The sequence below is a fragment of the Meleagris gallopavo genome, chromosome 4 (assembly GCF_000146605.3).
Source record: "Meleagris gallopavo isolate NT-WF06-2002-E0010 breed Aviagen turkey brand Nicholas breeding stock chromosome 4, Turkey_5.1, whole genome shotgun sequence".
Classification (NCBI taxonomy): domain Eukaryota; kingdom Metazoa; phylum Chordata; class Aves; order Galliformes; family Phasianidae; genus Meleagris; species Meleagris gallopavo.
In genome coordinates this window covers 3,045,337-3,066,276 of record NC_015014.2, presented here as the reverse complement: position 1 = coordinate 3,066,276, position 20,940 = coordinate 3,045,337, and the positions used below count along the sequence as shown (strand labels likewise).

The 20,940-nt window shown below is 35.0% G+C and overlaps 1 protein-coding gene across 2 annotated transcripts in view; it reads left to right on the top strand.

Annotated features, from left to right (window-relative positions):
* The window catches only part of FSTL5 (follistatin like 5), a 218,517-nt gene that overhangs the window by 12,746 nt on the left and 184,831 nt on the right, over positions 1-20,940 (top strand). For both annotated transcript variants that reach the window (XM_031553001.1, XM_031553000.1), the window contains exon 2: positions 10,497-10,530. In XM_031553001.1, the coding sequence (XP_031408861.1) occupies positions 10,497-10,530 (34 nt within the window). The remainder of the gene's footprint in view (positions 1-10,496; positions 10,531-20,940) is intronic.

The window sequence follows — 20,940 nt, the reverse complement described above, 5'->3', positions numbered from 1 at the left end:
AACATGTAATTATGGGTACAACCTTGAATAAACAACCTATAATTGTAATTTCTAAGGTGCTGTGTGGTCTGATACTTTTCTGAGACATCAGCAGACTCTACTCTAGAGTGGTTGATGGAAATGCTGTTGGATTTTATTAATCTTTTCTAGACATTGTACTTGTATGTGAGTGAAAATAATAAAGAACTAATATTGCATTATTTAATAGAAGTTATTAAATTCTGTTTGTTTATCCAAGTATTAGTAATAAGTTGGGATCAGGGAGGTGAAATAGTTGCTTTACTATGTTTTGCTTTTTTTTCTCCAAGATCTATAATTTAAAAATACTCTCATTAATTATATCAGAACTTTTAATGTTTTCTGTGTTATTGCAGGTGTCTGAATATTTTTTTATTTAAAGCTACTTGCTTTAGACACCCTAAGAGAAAATATTCATTGACTGCTTTACTGATGATAATTTATTGTTGATAGAATTGTAGCGTTTATAGCTATGATTAATTTTTGAAAAAGTAGTTGAAATGCAACAGTGAGATACTGAGCTAACTTGGAAATTTCTAGGATTTGGTAGAAAAAAGAACTATCTTAATTCTGTGTTCTGATTTTCTAGATGGGTAATGCAGTGTAACCTTTCACTAGATCTCTGGTAAAATGAATGCATTCCTAAAATATATAGTTTTATGTTTTATGGGCAGGTGCAGCTGATTTATATTCACATCACAAACTTCTCTTTTTCCTTTGCAACACTACCTTATCTGTCCTTGTAAAGTGAATAGTAGAAACAATGTACTGTTAGAAAATTCTCAACACATTGGTTTTAATCAATAATGGTAGACAGACTACAATTCTTACCCAAAATTATGTCCTAACATGGACTAAATATTACTTGTGTTCCTGGATTGTAAGAAAGTAATTGATGTTGATGCTGATGTATCTGTTTTCTCTAATTGTCATTCTTTCTGCAGATATTCTTCTATCTAGACAAAATTTTGCAGGGAGGAAAGATAAGATCTGAATGAGCCTCAGACAGGCTGAATAATAAAATGCAACACACATTATGTCCTTTTTAGAAAATTACACTTTAGAAAATTACACTTAAAAACCATCTATGAGATTTTAAAAAATGAGCAGAGGTTTTAGGCAAATTACTCCCATTAATGTCAATGGGAATTGTACAGCTAAAATCCATCTGCGTGGGTTTTTGAGGGAAAAAATAGCACTATATTGTAAGGAATTATAATACTTTTCAGCAACTGTGAGAGTACCTGGAGTTTTAGAAACGCACATGTGGGAGAAGATTATGCAATATTCATACTGGCCCTTAGAATTTCCAGTGACAATTCGGTATACTAAAATATTGCTTTTTGGAGATCTCTCTCCCTCTTTGCTTATGCAAATCTGGAGCATCCTTAGATAATACCAAAATGAATATATATAGTAAATGCTATTATCTTTTATTAAGAAAGATAAGTCCAGTTGTGTGTGTGTGTGTGTGTATTGTATATAACGTTCCACAAAGGGAGACCAGAGCACTTTCCTGTGAGGAGAGGCTGAAAGAATCAGGATTGTTCAACCTGGGGAAGAGGGAGCTCAGGGAGTATCTATTACTGTCTATAAATACCCCAAGGGAGAGCACAAAGAGGACTGAGCCAGACTCTTTGAAGTGGTGCCTAATGCCAAGAGGCTATGGACACAAACTGAGCATTGGCAAGCACTTCTGTGCAGTGCAGGTGATGAACCCCTGGCATAGGCTGCCCAGAGTGGCCGTGGTCTCTCCTCTTTGGAGATCTCCAAAAAGTATCTGGACATGGTCTTGTGGTATTCTTTACATGTTTCAATGAACTATACCTCTTCCACTAATTAAATCTTGCACTAAGTATTTTAATGATTAAAGCATTATAAAAAGAACCAGCACTACATCTGAAATTAGTATATGTATATATTTAATTTTTCTCTCTCATGTACTATGAAACTGCTTAGAATTTAACATGGCTTTGACAGCAAGGTATGAAGTGATCCTACTAATGACCAGGCACTGTATTTTTGTTATATTTTTGAAAAAGTGAGCTGCCTAACAAGTTGTGGTGCTTTCTGCACATTTGCTTTCTGGTAGCTGCGACTGTGCTAAATAGTTTCTGTGACTTTCATTTCAAATTTATTGTAATTTCTTGTAATTAAACTCATTGTATTAGTATATGCTAATGTGTAGTTTTTGTTCAACTACGTGAGCTTGCATATGTTACAGGAACACAGTAAAAATGTGTTATCTTAGTAATATCTCCCTCTGGCATATTTTATTTAGTAGCAATTATTTCTTAAATGCTTAAAAAAAAAGTAATAAAAAGTAACATGCAGTAGAAAAGTACCTCCATGGCAAGACTGTCGTGAGAGATGACACAACAGTATTTTTCTGCATTTTAGCTAGATTTTATGATACGACTAGTAATACATTTTCATTATAAAATCTTAATCAAGCATTAGATTTGTGCTTCTGCTTTCCTCAGTTTTCTGTAATTAGTGTTTCATATTTATCAAATTATTTTAATTTCTGTCTCCTATCAAGGATGATCCACCATATGTTTTAGACTATCTTGCAGTTTGTTTAGGATTTCAATTAATCACTTATTTTTAAAATACAGTCAATAGGGAAAAGAGGACTTTGCCTGTGTTTTGCAAAACAGCAAAGAAGGCTCCTCTGCTTTATCACTTATGTGCTCTGACACACACCTAAACCCTGGGCAGATGTCTCTGGCAGGCAGATGAGTGAGGGTATAGATGCAGTGTAAGTATGTAGTTTGCTTTTTAAGAGCACAATTAACTGGAATTCAGTTTCCTGCTGCGTGCAACAGCCATGGTTTATTAATATCAACTCTTCTCCTTTCAGAAAGGGAAAAAGCAAGCAAACAAACAAACAAACAAAAAAAAAACAGAAAGAACACCATGTGTACCCGAATGGAGCTAAGAAACTACTGTTTCAAACATGGTCTAGAGGATTCTATTACTTCCAGAATATTATCTACCTGTATAGATCATCTCTGGTCTTTTTACCTTCTCTTGAATAACTGTGCATTTTAAATTCCTTTGACTATCCAATTCTACTCCCCCTGTTGGTAATACAAAGGCTTTTTTAAAAATAAAATTTGACATAATGCCAAAATAATTTACAGAAAATCATATCTGATCAGTGACATTGTTCACTGTCAAAATCTCAAAATGTTTTAAGAGAAACTGATGTTGTTCATGTTTTGAGACAAAGAAAAGTGCCTTTTCTTGTGCTTTTTTTTAACCTTACTGGAGCATTTCTCTATCTTTAAGACACTTTTTTTTTCCCCTTTAACATAGCCTAGTTTTATATATATTGCAAGTACCTTATAAGTTATGATTTGCTAGAATATCAATTTATAGAGCCATCCATCCATGATCTTTTTAGTTCACAACCATAGCAGAAATGTTGATGGTTTTTCAGCTGTTCTTAGAAAAGTTTGTGTCGTATTCAGTTTGTTGGGCACATAAGAAAGGCTTATTTGCAGATCTAGTATGTTATGCACTGAAACATTTCATCAAACTGACACAGTACGATGCAAAACAGAATGATGCAAAGCCATGCAACTCATCTGATTTTGTTGGATTTTGGCTTTGATACACTGAAGCAGATCCAAAATACCTAGATGCAAGATGCCTACTTACAGATGTCTTATAACAGTAGATCATAATACAAAACTGTGGTTCATGTAATCATTCTGTTGTTATTTGAATACTAAATACATTGTTCGTTCCCATAGTAATGCCTCCTATTGATTTCCTTGGAAGCTGTAACAGGTACAAAGAGCACAATAACATTATTTGATAGAGCAAAAATTCTCAGCTTCAAAACACTTTTTTTTTTTTCTTCAACTTAGTGCACCACCATTAGTGCATTTGTGTGGTTGAGGTGATAGAGATGCTCTTCATTTCATGGTGTATCTTCACATGGCTGTTTGCAACTTGGCTTGTCTTTCGCATCGCTGCCTCACTGCTGAAATGCACTGCTTCTAATGGGATACTTGGAGCAATTTTTTTAATTTTAGGGACAACAAGCATAAACTCCCTAGCACATAGCAAAAATGCAAGTGAAAATTGATGATTGTTTGCTTACTTCCCTCATATTTTTCCTTTTAATAAGGAAGAGTTCAGTGTACGTCAAATCTTTACTTCCTAAGTTATGGGTGCTTATAACATTTGTTCAATAACATAAATCATTGATTTTTAATGGCTTTCTTCATGTTAATCCAGATTCTCATATCTTTTAATAACAATTAAGAGTGATTTGTATCTTATTCACCTTCAATATAAGTTTTACTTCAGTAGTTTTTTTGCTGTATTTCCAGCTGTAGAGGCTGTTACGATGGCAGGCCTTTCCTAGTCAGAGGGTTCATTTTGTAATTCAGAGATGCTCTACCCGCTCTAATCACTGGTTAACCACCAAGTAACTTCAGGCTTACAGACTTCTTCTTCCATCTGTATGCACTTGGCTGCTGTCGAGGGTCTTGCTAGCAGAAGGCGTGTTGCACTGTGGCTGTTCTGTGATCTGCTAGCAAAGGCTGTCTTTGTAGATGGAGTCTTTTGAGGAAATGAAGCCATACAATGTTGCTCAATAATCTCCAGCTGACATAAAAATAACGATAATAAACAAAGTAGGAAATCTAAAGAAAATGAATGAAAGCCATTTTTGGCTAATGCATTCTTTCCTAGAATTTTTTTTTAAGGAGTCACATAGATATTAGGTGATTTTACTAAAAAAATATATATATATATTTTTTTCATTTTAAAATTTCATCCAAATACCTTTTTTCACCTCCCGGCTTTGCCCAACTTGCTGCATTCTTTTCTCTTTTTGGTATCCTTTCCCTCCTTCTTTGAAATCAGGATTCTTAGGATTGCTTTCCTACAAGGCTACAGTGTTTTTGTAATCAGTGCCTGGATTTAGTCTTCAGAATCTGCTTATTGTAGTCTAAGCAGCAGATACAGGCTTTGCAGTTTTGTTGGAAAAAAACACACCATTCTTTATAATTACGACTAAAAGAATGGAAGAAGCATAAATTAGACCAGTCAGGTTCGTGGGGTGACAAAGTGTCCTCTGAGCCCATACGCTGCAGTGTCTGAATGCTAACATACCTCTGACTTCTTGCCACATTTTTTTCTTTTTTAATAAGTCCATCTTGCTGAACAAGAATAAGATTCCTCTGAGTTCCTCTGGCTTGTTAGAGCAAAGTCTGAGTTTTGCTCCATGACCTCTGAAAAGAGAGAAAATGAAAAGGAAAATATTCTCCTTTGTGAAGACTAAAAGGAAGAACTGGCTAGATCATTTTAACCAAATGCTGACTAGAGATTAAAAAGAAATGTCAGAGGAGTTAAGCAGTGCTAAACCTGGGATGACATGAGAATCAGTACTTCAGATTTACCTTAAAATTTAGGCTGTAATCAAGGAATACCATTTATTGTATTCAGGAAACATTAGACATGTTTGTGAAAGAGCTTTAAAATCAGGTACCTCACATTTTATTGTCAATAAAAACAGAAGTATGTGTGGGTTTTTCTTTCTTTCTTTTCTTTAAATCTGACCAATGCATTTCATGTAGACATGGAGGAATGTTTTGAAGATGTGCTTTTCAGATAGGCGCAGGTTTTGTCCCACTTTGTTGTTTTGAAACAACAGGAGAAAAAGATAAACACGCATTGATGTAGTTTTGCAGGATTGGGTTGAAAGGAACATTGCCACATTATTTTAGAACAGGAAATTAGATTGCCTCACTGTTCAGTTTAATGCTGTGTCAACGGTTTCCCCCCCTGGCTCGGGGGCAGAGCCCCTCTATTTGTTATCTCTATTGTTTTTATAGCTTTTGCCATGTCCCAAACAACTGGTGCAGTCACAATTTTGAAGAAGTTCACCTTGGTAGTTGATCTGTCTTGCAATTCTTTTACCCATGCTTGAAGTGCAGGAGTGGGTTTTTTATGTCACTCCTTCATATCCCTGGTCATGAAGGTAATGCCACAAGGCAATATGCGACAGTCTTACTGTTCCACTGGACCTTCTTTCTCTACTTTCTCCTCCTCCTCTTTCTTCTGTTCTAAATAAGGTGACGTTCATTTCATTTTTCATCCTCTTATAGGAACAACTGAAATTGATTACAGTGCATCCTGTAATTGATCAAGTTGGTCAGTCTCGATGCTCTTACTCTCCATTTCAGCTCAGAGTCTGACTTGTTCAGTTAGGAGGAGGCTCAATCTCGTTGAGATTGAAGTTTGACTTCTGTTTGGAGGGTGTCTTGCTCAGTTTGGAAGGCGTCATGCTCACATGGAAGGCATCTTTTTCATTTTGTAGGGTGTCTCGTTCAGATTGGAGATTCTGGCTCTTGGATTGGAGATTTTCTCTATGATTGGAGACCATCCTTCTCAGCTCAGAGACTCTTTTGCTCAGTCTAGAGATTCTGTTTCTTGGCAAGAAGATTTTCTGGAACTGGAGATTCTCCCTTTCAGTTTGGACTCTCTCCTGGAAATTCTCTCTTTCGGTTTGGAGACTTTTTCTCAATTTCAGAGTCTCTCTCCCTTTCTGGGATTTTATTGAATAAGGACCGATAAGCGTAAGTCAGGCCCCAAATCATTTGTGCATCCTTAGATCTGCCTGAGCTGCAACATCCCTGTCGCAGATATATGCTTAGGCTCCCAGGATCTTGCAGGTGTTCAAGTTCCATGACACCGGGGATGTCCATCTCTATAAAGTCTCTCCAAGTGCCTCAACACTCCCTGCCACTCAGTATTCTCTGGCTTTGAGGAAGGCTTCCTCAAAATATGATAAATAAAGATACCAGTGAAGAGTACATTCAGGGAGATTGGCATCATGATCGTCGGATGAGCATTAAAAAAACACATAAATGATTCAAAGGAGAGACTGGGAGACTGTTTAAAAACCACAAGTTCTGTAGAATTAGCAACTCCCTCTGGAGTTGTTTGCCACATTGTATGCAGATACCAGGTAGGTGTTTCCATCAGTGTTTTAAATTGATTATAGCTCCATAGAGCAGAGTGGCAAACCTAACTAAGGCTTAGTATGTTCTGAGAAAAAGTGATGGAATGCATTCCCTTGAAGAGCTGTTTTATAAGAGAAAGCTTTTTCTTTTTTTTTCTTTTTACAATAGCAAGATAGCAGCACCCAAAAGTTTACCAATATTCCAGAATATTGGCAGTCCACCTGGATTTTCAAGATCGTGTTTTCAATTACAGGACCCTGGAGTAGAGATAAACTTTCTGAGCTCTCTGAGAGCAGAGAAAGATTCGTTCTAAAGGTCAAAAAGTGGCCTGTGCCCTCATTCTCCACCAAGAATGTCAGTGGTCTGTGGGCTGGTTCGGATCGGTTCCATGACAAGTGGGGTGAGGGGACCCACGCCCGGGAAAGGGATAAGGGAAAAAAGGGGAAAAGGGTAGAGATATGGACCTAAAAACAAAACAGCAGCAGCAATCTGAGGAAAAACAAGCTAATTTACTAAATAAGATATCGGAATACAAGATAACATGCTATAATACAATATAATTAGAACTGAAGCTAATAAATCAAATTTAATGAGACTTTCCGAAAGCTGAAGGCCTTTCTGTAGTTTCACATGTATGATCTCGGCATGTTTAAGACACAGTAAAGCTGATACATGCACCCTAATGATAAATCTTTGGAGCTTATAGATTAAATATAACAAGGCAATTAGGCCTGGATAATAATTACTACATTCACTTTGTTACTAATAGTTTACATAATATTAAAGACACTACTTAGAAATTGCAGTGATAGCAAAAATAAATGTCTCCTTGTTCTGTTGAAATATTTAAAATAAACATATTCCATGATAGAAAAACAAAAACAAAATATTTAGCATATTCCCAACACTATTTTCCTGATACAAATTTATAAATTATTTGAAGAATGTTTTGCAGTCTACAAAATAGAGAGCATCTTCTTGAGCAATTATTGTGTAAAATTTTGGGGATAGATTGCTGCCTTAAGTTCACATTGCTTTTTCTTATATTGTTGTAGCAGAAATGCTAAGTCAGGGCTTGAATCAGTGATAGAGCACCTGGTGGGAAGGCAGGGCCAACCCAGGGGAGCTCAGGTGTGTGGAATGTACCTGAGTGACTGAAAAGGGTGGAGCCAGGATTCACCCCTTCCCAAATCTCATTTAAGGGTTGGCAGTGAACGTGAGGATATCTCACTGGAGTTGTTTATGCACATGAGATCTTCTGAAAGCGAGTGGGTTCTTTCATTTGTTTTTGCACATACAGCTGTTGCATTTGAACAAATTTTCACTTTCTGCAGCCTAGGATTTTGCTACGCTGCTGTCATTGCTGCACTTTCTATTGCATTACAGTCATTGAACACAACTAGCTCAGTGTATTTTTTAATACTGAACGTGCAGCAAAGTTTGTTTATTTTTGGCATGATCCAATAGGGCAGATTATCCAGCCCCCAGCTATATGAAGTTCATAACAGTAAGATCATAGGACTTTGTAATACACAAAGATGTGAGAACTTTATCTCAAAAGATCTCAATTTATCACCACAAATCACCATCGTTAGTATGTTGTGATTAATAAAGTAACCATGTATACAGATAACAAGTTATTACAGATATTACCCGGAAGCATGTATATCTGGCATAGATATTGAGGAAATATTACTAATTAGGAGTAGCAGCGATTAGGATTAGTAGGAAGGCAATTAGACATAGTAAAAATAAGTAATACAGCAACTGATATAGAGTTACATGTTCAACCAACCTATCAAAATGCTACAGCAGTGAATATATGTGTATATTGCAGGTTCCAAACTTACAGGAAGTATACTTGTGATAGGTTATACATATCTATATTGTACTTATTATGGGCCTTTATAAATATGTACCAAATGTATCGTACCAGATGTATCAAATCAATTGCAGAAGGGGGGGCTAGGCCACAGTAGTCTCAAAGAAATCCTACTAAGAAAACTGATCTCAGAGGGACTGATCTCTCAGAGTCAAAAACTGATTTCAGAGGAACGTCTAGTGATAGGTCCAGAAAGGCCCCAAAGTAAAGGAGAGACCCTCACTTCAAAGATGATACGGCTGCCTGTGGAGCATTACAGAGCTGATGTTGCAATATCACGGAGTTAACCCAGTGTTCCAGTGAAAATTCCATCTCTTTGTGGAGAAAAAAATAATAGATATGAGCACATGCAGCACAGGAAGTTTCTCAGAGAGGAAATCTCCAATTTGGATCAAAATCAGACCCTTTTTATGGCACTGAGACATAACAGGTATAGGATCCTTCTGTATCTCTACAACAAGCTCTTTGGAACTCCTTGAAAGGAGGTTGTGGCAAAGCTGGTTTGGTCTCTTTTCTTAGGTAAAGAGAAAGGATGAGAAGGAATGGCCTGAAGTTGTGCTAGGGGAGATTCAGGTTGGATTTTAGGAAAAAAATCTCCAAAAGAGTGGTTGTGCATTGAAACAGGCTGCGAAGGGAGGTGGTGAAGTCACTGTCCCTGGAGGTTTTCAAGAATTGCGTGGATGTGATGCTGAGGAATATGGTGTAGTGGACAAGATTGGTGGTAAGTGGATGACTGGACTGGATAATCTTAGAGTTCTTTTCCAACCTTAATGATTCTATGATCACTTCAGGAAACCAGTAACTGCTGTTAATTTTGGTCTTCCTCTTACGACATCCAATAGATGATTATGTCTCTTATTTTCGTTTCTTTAAACTAAACTTTCTCACATCAATACCCACTTTTTCAGAGCAATTTCCTCTTTCCCAGGCTATTTTTCACCGTCTGAGGTCGTAAGTTTTTCCTCTGATGCTTGTTTCATTTTTACTAATAGTATCTTCAGGACATCTCTGGCCCTCTGGTGTCCAGATGGACTTCAGGGATGTCCAGGATTCCCTTGCTGACTCACTAGGCTGAAGGCTGAGCTGCCAGGACTGTATTTCCCAGGCTGGCAAACATTTCTCCTGTCAGTGTCCTGCAGCCATTTTGTCAGTTGGGGGTGAAACTTTCTAATTCTGATAACCTTTAAACTCTGCTTCTGGGGTTCTGGACACCCCTCCTCAGCTCATGGAATCATTTAAGCGTATGGTTACCTAGATGCTCACCTAGTTCAACCAGTTGATTAAGGCAGGTCTAACTTCAGAATAACATCACATTGGAAAGGGTCTTAGCCAGGTGAATTCTGAATATCTCCCAACATAGGTGTAGCGTAACAGAGACTGCATGACCTCTCTGGGTACTGAGTAGTGTGTTTTGTGCTTAATCACCAAAACCAGTCATTGTGAAAAATACTAGGGGATTTTAAAAACAGGCAGTATAATAATCTTTCTGCAGTACAGCTGACATCTCTGAACAGGAAAGAAGATGAACTAGAAGTTCTTTTGAACCTGTGTGTCTGTGATTTACATGCTAACTATAACTTAAAATAATACAATTTTTCTTTTAATTGCAGCAGGAAAAGAATCAGGAGAGCTCAAGAAGTAAAGGTAAGCACTGATTGTTTTCAAAATGTGGTGATTCTTGTAATTATTAAAAAAATCAATCGTTCATTTTTAGTAATAACAAAACATATATATATGATTGCTAAGTGTTTGGTATTTGAAATGGCAAAAATATATACAGGGAGGTGGGATAAAGTGTACATGTCTAAGGAACCATTTTTAAATAATTTTGATAGAGGAAAAACAAGGCTGACTGCTATATTATATATAGGATTTACTCCTTCTTACTGCATTTGTGATCTAGACTGTGAAAGCTTGGTATACTTTAATGAAACATTAGTACAGTCACTTTAGCTTTTCATTCTGCTCATCTGTAATTGTATGTGATTACAATTTATTCACAAATGAATCGCATCCCTAGTGGGATGCCTTACAAAAGTAGTCATCTGTGTTTTTTGCCTAAGTCTCTTTATACTTTCACTATAGCTTATTTTGTGCACTACACAAAATAGAATATCTGGGTTAAAGAAACAGCCTTGTATCAATAACACAGAATGTTCCAAAACCCAGATGTGTCTTTCATGTGTCTTTCTAGTATAACGTTTGTTAAGAGAGGGAACACCCAAGTCGCTTTCTTAAAAGTTTGTTTTGCAAATAATGAAAGGTAAAATTTCTGTCACACGCAGAGATTGTTGTCTTGATATTGTAGGTGCTTATAGAGGTAGGTTATGAAGTGCTTTGAAGATGAAAACAAAGGAAGGGTAGAAAAGTAAAGAATACTATACTAAAGGTTCCTGAGAGAGAATTAAGTGACAAACTAGCCTACTTCTTTTATTACATTAGAAAACAATGCATAATCATATCACTTGTGTTAACTGTTCTTAATTCACTGGTCATTAATCTCTATTTCCTTGCTTTTCCTCACATTGAGGCTACACACAGGCATCTAAAGGGAAGCCAAATCTGATGATTGTGTGGAGTGGTGTCAGTGCAGTCGTGTTTTTCTTGGTTGTATAAGTTATATCATCTCAAGGACCGTAAGTCCTTCTTTTAAAGAATGTTCACAGTATGCTGAACCAAAAGAAAACTTTAATTTTAAATAGCATCTGAACTAAGTTATCTTTTCTGAAGTAGTTGGGTAAAGTATCTTGAGATTTTGCAAGTGTACCCATGATGTATTGTTCAAAAACCTAACTTTATGATTTAACATAAGTTATATAAAAAGGTTATGAAAACTGAGACTAGATCACAGAAATGAGAGATTTGTTAAATTTGAGGAATTGCAAACTCGAAGTCTGTGCTTACAAAAAAAGCTACTGAAATGTGACTTTTTATGGACATTTGTGATTACTAAGTTGTATCATCGTGCTGTTTGATTGTTTTTCCTCCTACTCTGTCTAGGTGTATGGTCATGCAGGGAGGAACAGTTAAAAGTAGGAGCCAACTATGAGCTAGTTAGGAGTGCTCATCATGTTCATTAGCTGTTAACTAATCAAATAAACATTTCTCAGTATTGCTAGCAGCTATAGCCAAAGCAAAGTATCAAACTATTTTAAGGGAGATGTTCATCATCTCCCAGTAGGCAGTGAGTTTGGTACTCAGATGCACAAAATTGGTTGTGATTATATCTGTAACATCTCTTGAGTAAAGTTTTGATCAACTGAACTTCCTGTATGCTGCACATGCAACCTAAGCTGACAAATCAACATGGAAGATTTCAGTAGTCTGGAAGAATTACCAAGTATTTGTAAGCACACAGGGCAGGCTTTAGAAAAATGATCCCATTTTTTACATACAGAGTTACAGAATTATGGGGGTTAGAAGAGACCTCTGGAGATCATCTAGCCCAACCCCCTGCTAAAGCAGGTTCCCTAGTGTGGGTTGCAATGTTTTTTCCTTATGCTCTCTGTATTTTGCAGCTACTAAATACAGTAAAGGGACAAAATGCTTTTTGCAGATCCATAAATCTTCTGAAACTTTGAAATTGAGTGTTGTCATCTTAATTTGGAAGACTATTGCAGCTCATGCTAAACAGGCTAGCCAAATGAAATTCTGGAGGCTCTGGTGTGCCTTGTAACTTCCACTGATATCCATGTTCTAGTATCTAATTGTTATTCAGTACTTCTTTGGGACTGTATTTTTTATAAGATGAGGATATTGTAGAAGAATTCAAGGATTGATATATTAGTAATGGGCATCATTCCATACCTTTCTTATATTATAAGTGCCTACTTATTGAAAGTAATAGATGAAGTAAAATATGTCTGATTTCTATTTATGATTTTCTAACAATGCTGTTATTATTTTTGCAATGCTTGGTTTTTGTCTTGACGTTTTTCTGACCCGATTGTTTTTCCCATCTGTTACTTCTGCTGTCAACCACTAAGTCATTCACACCAAAACAGAAGCCAGTACTCAAACATGCCCTATTCTGACACTGATCTAATCTCTCTCTGATCTGTGATATTCTTTTCCTTTCTGCAACATATAACAGAAGATTCTATACACTGTTTAAGAAAGAAACACCGCTTTTACATAAAGTAATTCAACACATATATTTTAAATTTAATTGTGTGATGGCAAACTTCGTTATACTTCTGAGGGTTTTCTTTGTGTTAGTTATCATCAGGATAAAACACAAGCCTTCTGTTCAATAACAATAGTGTGAACAAGGCAGGGTGATTTAAAAAAAGATTATTTAACCGTGTAAGAATATGAAATATTTTACAGCATATGAATTTTTAAACATTTTTAACTTTATTTACGTAATCTTAATGTGTATGTTTACATAAACACTTGAAATTGAGAGGTAGAGAGAGTTTTGTATAACCTACTATGTATTCAAATGTTGAATACTTAAATAATGCTTGTTTATTTAGCATTTGTTAATAAATACTAAAAATATTTTAATTATTAGTTTGGTTCTTCAAAAGCATGTCTTTAATTTGAAAGAAGTAACAGAGCACGCAATCACCTTGCTGGTTTGGAATCACAATTTGGCCTTCCTTACCTCTCTTTTCCAAACTTAACTCCTGCACACAAATATCATTTTATTCCACAACCATTGTGGATGATAAAATAGATATTTTCAATATAAATAGGGAATATGTCCGGCAATATTAGAAAGCATGTATGTAAGCAGTGTGCAGAATAGTATTTCTAGCTTATGCTTAGCTTCAAAGAATTTTAAATACTTTTAATAGAATATATTACTAACTTTGATGTAGAAATCATAAGAATCAGAAGGTTGACTAGTGACACTTAACAATTTTTTTCCAAACTTTGAAGTCATCTCAATCATTTTCAAGAGAAAGCATGTAGTCACATTTACAGTACACTGTCACAAAATAATTCACTTAACTAGTGATGGTTTGGATGATCAGTGGAAAAAATCTGGTCCCCATTATTTTGAATTATTGTACAACAGTGTGTTGGTTTAAAAGCTATGCATTAATTTCAGTATAGCAAAGCACTGTGTGATATGTGTATTACGAAAATAACATCCAAACCATAAAATAACAACAAAACCACTGAAAATCTACGAGGACAAAAACCTCCAAAATTGAAATTAGATGAAAGTATGGTCATCATTTTGTAATATTGTGCCAGGTATCATATCACTATGCAACTTGTCTGTCTTTGCCCATTCATTTTAGCTACATCAAGAACAGTTGCTGAAAGGTATATGCATTTTTCCAGGAATGATCTGAAAAGCAAACACAAGGTCATGATAACATTTGCAAATGATCACAGTGGGGAGGTTGGGACTCTGTGACCTTTAATGTCCCTTCCAACCCAGACCTGTGATTCCAACCCTGACCTTATGATTCTATTACGTATATATGTATATGATTCCAATGATATTAACTTACATGGTTGTGCTTCATTTTAGCTGTGCTTTAGGGGCTACTTGTGCAGAATGCTGTTTATATTTTTGCTAGCAATTATTGATCTGCGTTTTGAACATCATTAACATCCAAAACTAAGCAGGAGAATATTGATTGACCACAACTATAACCCAGGCTTTCAACTTCAACCCTCTAACTTTATGCTTACTTTAATAATATGAATATGAAATCATTATTGACTGATTGATTGAATACAATTTAGTACTTTATTATTATTGAACATATTGCCCTGCTTTTCAGATATTAACAAATGTATGTATCTTTTATGATCATTAGCTACCAAAAAATAGAGAGATACCATATGGGTATTGCTTTCCTATCTTACTGGTATTTTGCTCCTTAAAAGGTAACACAACACATCTGCACAGCACTTACGGCTTTGTCTGGGTTTCCAGATTAGTTCTGTTGTCTTTTTTTCTATACCCAGATAAACATCAGACAAGAAAGATGGAGAAAAAGCTTAATACTGTTCAAAATGGAAAGAATTTAAGGGACAGGGTCAGCAAAACCTTAATTAAATCAACAAATCTGTAGAGTGTCAATGTAACTTAAGATACTTTCACATGCCAGTGGGTGAGTGAACTGTCTATTCTGCAATCTCGTATTGCTTTTGATAGTGAAGAAAACTGAGTATGTCCTGATGAAAATATATGGCATCAGGATCTTATGCTATGTAAAACCTATTAAGTATGGAAAAGAATCCACTTCATTACTTTCTCTAATGTATGTACCCAGTGAATCATCATGTCTGCTTGATCACATGATTCTAAATTCATATTTCAGCAGACTGGTGCTATGTGAATATGGTTTGAATCTGAACTACAGTCCTACTGGATGAATTGATTCATATTTTCATTTGTCACAATACAGTAATTCTTTTCTGGTAGACCAGAACATATCATAAAAATTTATAGTGTTTATGGAGTATGTGTAACAGCAGGCAAGTTGGTAAATGTATATCTAAGAGTGTACTTTACATTGGAATGCAGATACTAAATATCCTTTTTTTCCAAATGTTTTCTTTATTGTTATGTTCCGATTTAGCTGAATGAACTTTTAAGAGGTGGTTTGAGGATTCTCTGTACTCATTGTAGCCAATACTGACACTTGCATCCTGTTCCATTCTCCTCAAGTGCCTACTCAGCTCAAATTCTCATCCCTTCTGTCTCTTAAGAATTGCCATAAGAAATGCAGCTCCATTTCCCATTCAAAAAATTCTCCATTTACTTTTCCTGTCCGTTGTCTTACAAAAACTGCTGTTAAGTGTGTATGGTGGCATCTAGGGATGAGTAACATCATGTAGAATTTCTTAACTGATTACAGTGCATATTATGTCCACAGTTCAGCTGATTGAAACTATTAATTTCATGTTGGTTGGCTACAAATTTTTTTTTAAGTCTTTTGCCCTGACAAGAACTTGTATTAAAAAGGTAATTAGAAAACCAAGTAGCTAGAATAAGTCTGAAAAATTGTTTTAAGCCACATGAAAAAAAAATCTCTGTAGTTCCTGTCTGTTGAGAAATGCATTGGAATAACAAGGTATCTGTAATTTTTCCTGAATGCATATAGTCATTATTTCTGCCACTAAGCTAGAGCTACTTGAGGGTGAGATGTATCCTGAAATCCTTTAAATATTTTAGGAGTTAAATATACAAAGATTTTTTTTTTCTAACTTTGATTTCTTTAGGGAGAAAAAAATGAACATTTACATTTATTTTTCTTTCACGTGTAACATTCATGCTATTCCAGAGGAAAATATTCAGGGGGATAGAAATTGCAGGAAATAATTCTTCAAAATGAAATATCTGCACAAACAACTGATATAATGGTTCTAGTATGTAGTAGTATTGTAGAGCTAATGCTTGAGATTGGTAACTATTATCTTTTTTTTTTTCTTAATTCATCCATGTCCACCTTAAATTTAGGTTACATTTAGTTAATTTGTGAAGTCTATTTCAAGACAGACCTTCAGAAGTAGACTGGAGAAAACAGGCACATAAAGTTAATATTCATAAAGTTTCTTTCTGTGGTGCACAAAAACTTGACTTAAACAGATAGAGAAGGGATTCAACATCAGAAAGGGAAAAAAAAAAAAAGAAAAAAGTCCTGAATAATCAATGCAGCACAGATTCCTTCCTTATCAGACTCTACTAGTTTTAGAGAAGTCACTCAAAGAATAAATGTAACAGTTTTGCTTATTCAAATATGTTTGTAGTCTGAATTATAATTGTAACCCGCAAATTATTTTTGATAGAAGTGCATTTTGACTAGCAGTCTGATTTTTTTTTTTTTCCTAAATTTTACAATGTTTAGAGTTTTTAGAAGTTCCCATGTGAAAGTAGCTACTACTTAATTTGAGTGCAACAGCAAACGTTTTGGAGAGTTCTTTTATGCTCTTTCTAGTATAGGGTGAAGAGAGAAAATGAAACAGGGAACCTTACTTTCTCTAAGTTAGTCTATCTTTTATTACTGACATTGAGTTTGTAAGTCACACATTTTTGCTAAAGATATGTAATTTCATATATTAGGTTTCTTTTATGTCTTTAACCGCCTCCTCCAAAAAAGAAATACTCTGAAGTAGATTTGTTTTCAAAAAATATTATGTTTGCTTTCCTTCCTTCTCCTTGAAAGAAGCACGGGAAACACAAATGGCTTCTGAAGGACTTTGAAGTAGCTCTTGTGCACCAAAGACCTGCTCTGAATTCAAAGAGAAAGCGGTACAGTGAAGTATTCTTGGATGCCATACTATTCATAATAATATCATTAGTGCAGTGTTTGCAGGGGATGCATGTCAAGTTGTTCATGTATAGCAAATACGCATTTGATTACACAAGAAATAGAATCCTGAGAATGTAAAAGAGGCAGCTGCTTGTGAAACTCAGAACTCTCCTGGCTTTGTACCTGCACCATTGATTAACCTCAGTTAACATTGATATATAATAGCCAGAAGAGGCAAGTTGTTTCACAGTACTTGTGATGTAGAAGGTGATTGTTCTGACTAGAAGCAATAGAACCAGAGCAGGAACAACTTAAGGTTGCTGAATGCTGAAGTATGATAGTCTTCACATCATACTTCAACATTCAGCAACCTTAAGTTGTTGATGAAATAGTCTTCACATCTTACCAGTTGAAAAGATTTTGGAATGGATTTTCAGAAAGAATGCTGAATGTTAGAAACTGCTGTAAAGTACTTACATTAGAAACATTTTTCTTGTAAATAAGGGTATAATGTAATAGTTAAAGAATCAATGGTTTAATTTTAGGAAAAGCAGCTTTTATTATTTGTTGTTATTCTTCTACTATACAGCACTTTATCAGATCTCAGCATAATCTTAGTATAAGCTGATCTAAAATAGCCTTCTAAGATACAATTTTTCCTAAAGAAGAAAAAGGTCTGGTATTTATGTCAGTGAAAAAGACATAAAAATCCACACAGATCTTTAAAAGCTTTGTAAGCATCTGTTTTTAGATGTAGACTTAAAAAAAGAAGAAAAAAGGAAAAAAAACAACAAAACCCACAACCAAAATAACCCAGTAAATACAATTTGTACTGTTTATACAGAAGTGTTTAAAAGCCAGGGATGGTTGTCCTAAAAGAAAAAGTGAATTCTGAGAGGAGTACAGAATGTTCAAAAGACAGATCATATATACTGGTATTTCAGAAATAAGCTATTTAATTTATATTTTTCTACAGTAAATACCTGTAAGTAGCTGTTTTCCTATATTTTTTTTTTTGGCTTGCTTGTTGAAATTCCAGTACAATGTTACCTTCTATTGCATGCTTTCAACACAAGTTTGATAGCTATCAACATGACTTGCAGATTGCAGATTGTTTTTCTGTGTTGCTTATAGATCGTAAAACCTTTAAGAGCCCTTGTGCAGAAAAGAACAACAGATTTGTGTTATGCAGAAGAAATTTTCTTACTCATACCATCTGAAAAACAGAATTTTTGCTTTCGCTGTGAATTCTTTAGAATGCTACTGACTGTATTTGAATAGTATTTTGTATCATATATCTCTTGCAGTCAGCTGAAAAGAGAGTCAGAACTCATGTAACCTTGAAATATGAGTCTGGTGAATATGATTTGTACTCCCCCACATCCTCAGGCCAACCCAGTAATTGCAGCACTGTATGTTACTCAGATGCCAATTGAAACAATTACAGCATTCTTTTTTTTTTTTATTATTTATTTATTCTTTGCAGAGCCAGGGTTGATGCATTTCATTATCTGTTAAGGTCACGTCCCAGTTTACTCCAAACACACTCTTTTGCCACTGCTTCAGACACAGGAACACGATTAGCAGTGTCAGATCCTGTTAACATTTACATCATAACTGAAAGCAGATATTAAAGTGAAGTGCAAATTAAAGACTGCTAAAATGCCTGCCACTAACAATTATGGTGGGGCAGTATTAAATTTCTCATTTATTTTCCAAAGGTCAGATTAATAAAGCTGCATGGCACATTATCATAAGGGGTGGACCCAGCTGCCTCTTTTGATTATGCTTAGAAGTCTAATGCTTCTAAGGAGAATTTGCAAGGAACGAATGCATTTAACTATGTGTTTAAATGTGGTTAATAGACCCTCTCCTGAGAAGACCCCAACTGGAGATTGCTGTTGATCAAATGTCTTTCTGTTTTTCAACTTACAAATATAAATATAGGTTTCTTTGATAAACTCCTTTTAATTTTTGATCCTTAAAATGTAAATAGCTCCATGACTGCCTGAAAACCTAATTCTTAGGTATAAACTAAAGTGTCCTAAGCTTTAAAAATAACTTTTCAAAATCTATTCTGTCACGACTTAATGCAGCTTTATCCTTTTTTTCCCTTTTCCCTTTCTTTTGATTCAGAAGCGTTTTCAAGATTTTTATTAAAAGAAATAGTGCTTTCTTCCCAGATGAACAGCAACAGTTTCCTGCTGTTTTGTCTACAGAGAAGAAATATGAAAATGATTCTGTACCATTATTCCTGCTGTGAAGAACATAAGCATCTTCAGAAAAAAAAAGTTGGTTGTTAGTACAGATATCTGTCTGCCTATCTGATACTACACTAATGATCTAGTAACCTGATATATGAATAAGCAACATCCCATGGGCATTACACAAATTAATGTAGCTCTTAATATTACAGAAATATCCCTGATTCAGTAATTAAAAGGAACACACTTAGAACTGTTTTATTTTCATTGTTTCCTAAACTAAGGCATGTTGCTAGGTAGACAGCCATTCTTTTCCCCAGAAGATGTGCACTAGAACTGGTCCTCATTTATGCACAACTTCTTAAGAAAATAATTTCAGTACAAAGCAACACTAATGGGCTTTAAATGAGGCAACTGTATCCTGTGAAGATCTACTTTTTGGACCGTGTAGACGTTGGCTAGTTGTAAATATTCCACAGAATAAGACTAGAATCCATTCAAGTATTTAAAGCATAATTTAATTAAAACACTGGTTAATCAGTTTATAGCCTAAAATTTTACTATCTCTAGTCAAATTAAAACATATTGTACTTTTTTTTTTTGTACACTACACAGTAGCTACTTAAGCTCTTTGTATAAAAAGATGGAAAACCTGATTATTCAGTTGCATGCATATATAAGAAGTGAATGTATGCTTTTCTGTTTTCTGTCCAACTTTCTATCTTAATCATCTGAATTTTGGGCATCTTTGAAAATACATTTAAATGTTTGTTAAAATGCAAATGTGACTTAGAAATTGTCAGCACCACCAACACCCATTAGAAATAAAAGTTGTGTTTTGTTATTTTAAATCCATGTGAGTTACTAAAAGTTACAACATGCAATGAAGGCAACTGCTGTCCTAGCAAGAAATTTCTGGTAGAATTACTAAGTTATAGAGCTCTATATATTTTTGAAATAATTGAATGATTTTCAAGTTTATAGTGGAAATGAGATGAAATTTGTTGGTATATATTTCAAGAAACTAGAGTAACTTTTTTTTATTTGATAATCAAGGTTGTAATTTTGAAATAACAAAGCAAAAAATCAGTTGTTTGATGACTTGAGTAACCAACATGACTTGAAACTCCAGATTTCTTAACGTTATCAAGGAAAGTAGAATCTAGTAGAGAGATGAAAAGAATAGAAAGTATTATACATGACACTATTTAAACCTCATCTGGCATGCTGTATCCATCCAAAATGTTCATGTTTCGTATAAAATTCAGTCCTGAAATAATACAGAGAATGGCTACTTCATGATCACACAGTTTTTTTATATGTGAAAATTCAATAAATTGTTTTCCTAACAGAATGGAAGACTGAAAGTTACGTGCTTCTTTTCCTACTCTGCCCCTTGTGTGAGCCTTTTCTTAGTTCTTCATACCATGCTATTCATTCGTATCTTTGATTATGCAGAAAGTAAGCTGTGCTCTCAGGAGAGAACAGGCTATTTTGTTTTCTCATGTGCAGGGCTTCAATATGCAACTTCCTCTGCATATCCAAGGACAGATATATGTCTTTGAACCTCCAAAGCTTTTAGAGATCAAATATTTGAATTCACTTCTAGGTGTGGTGCTTTTTTT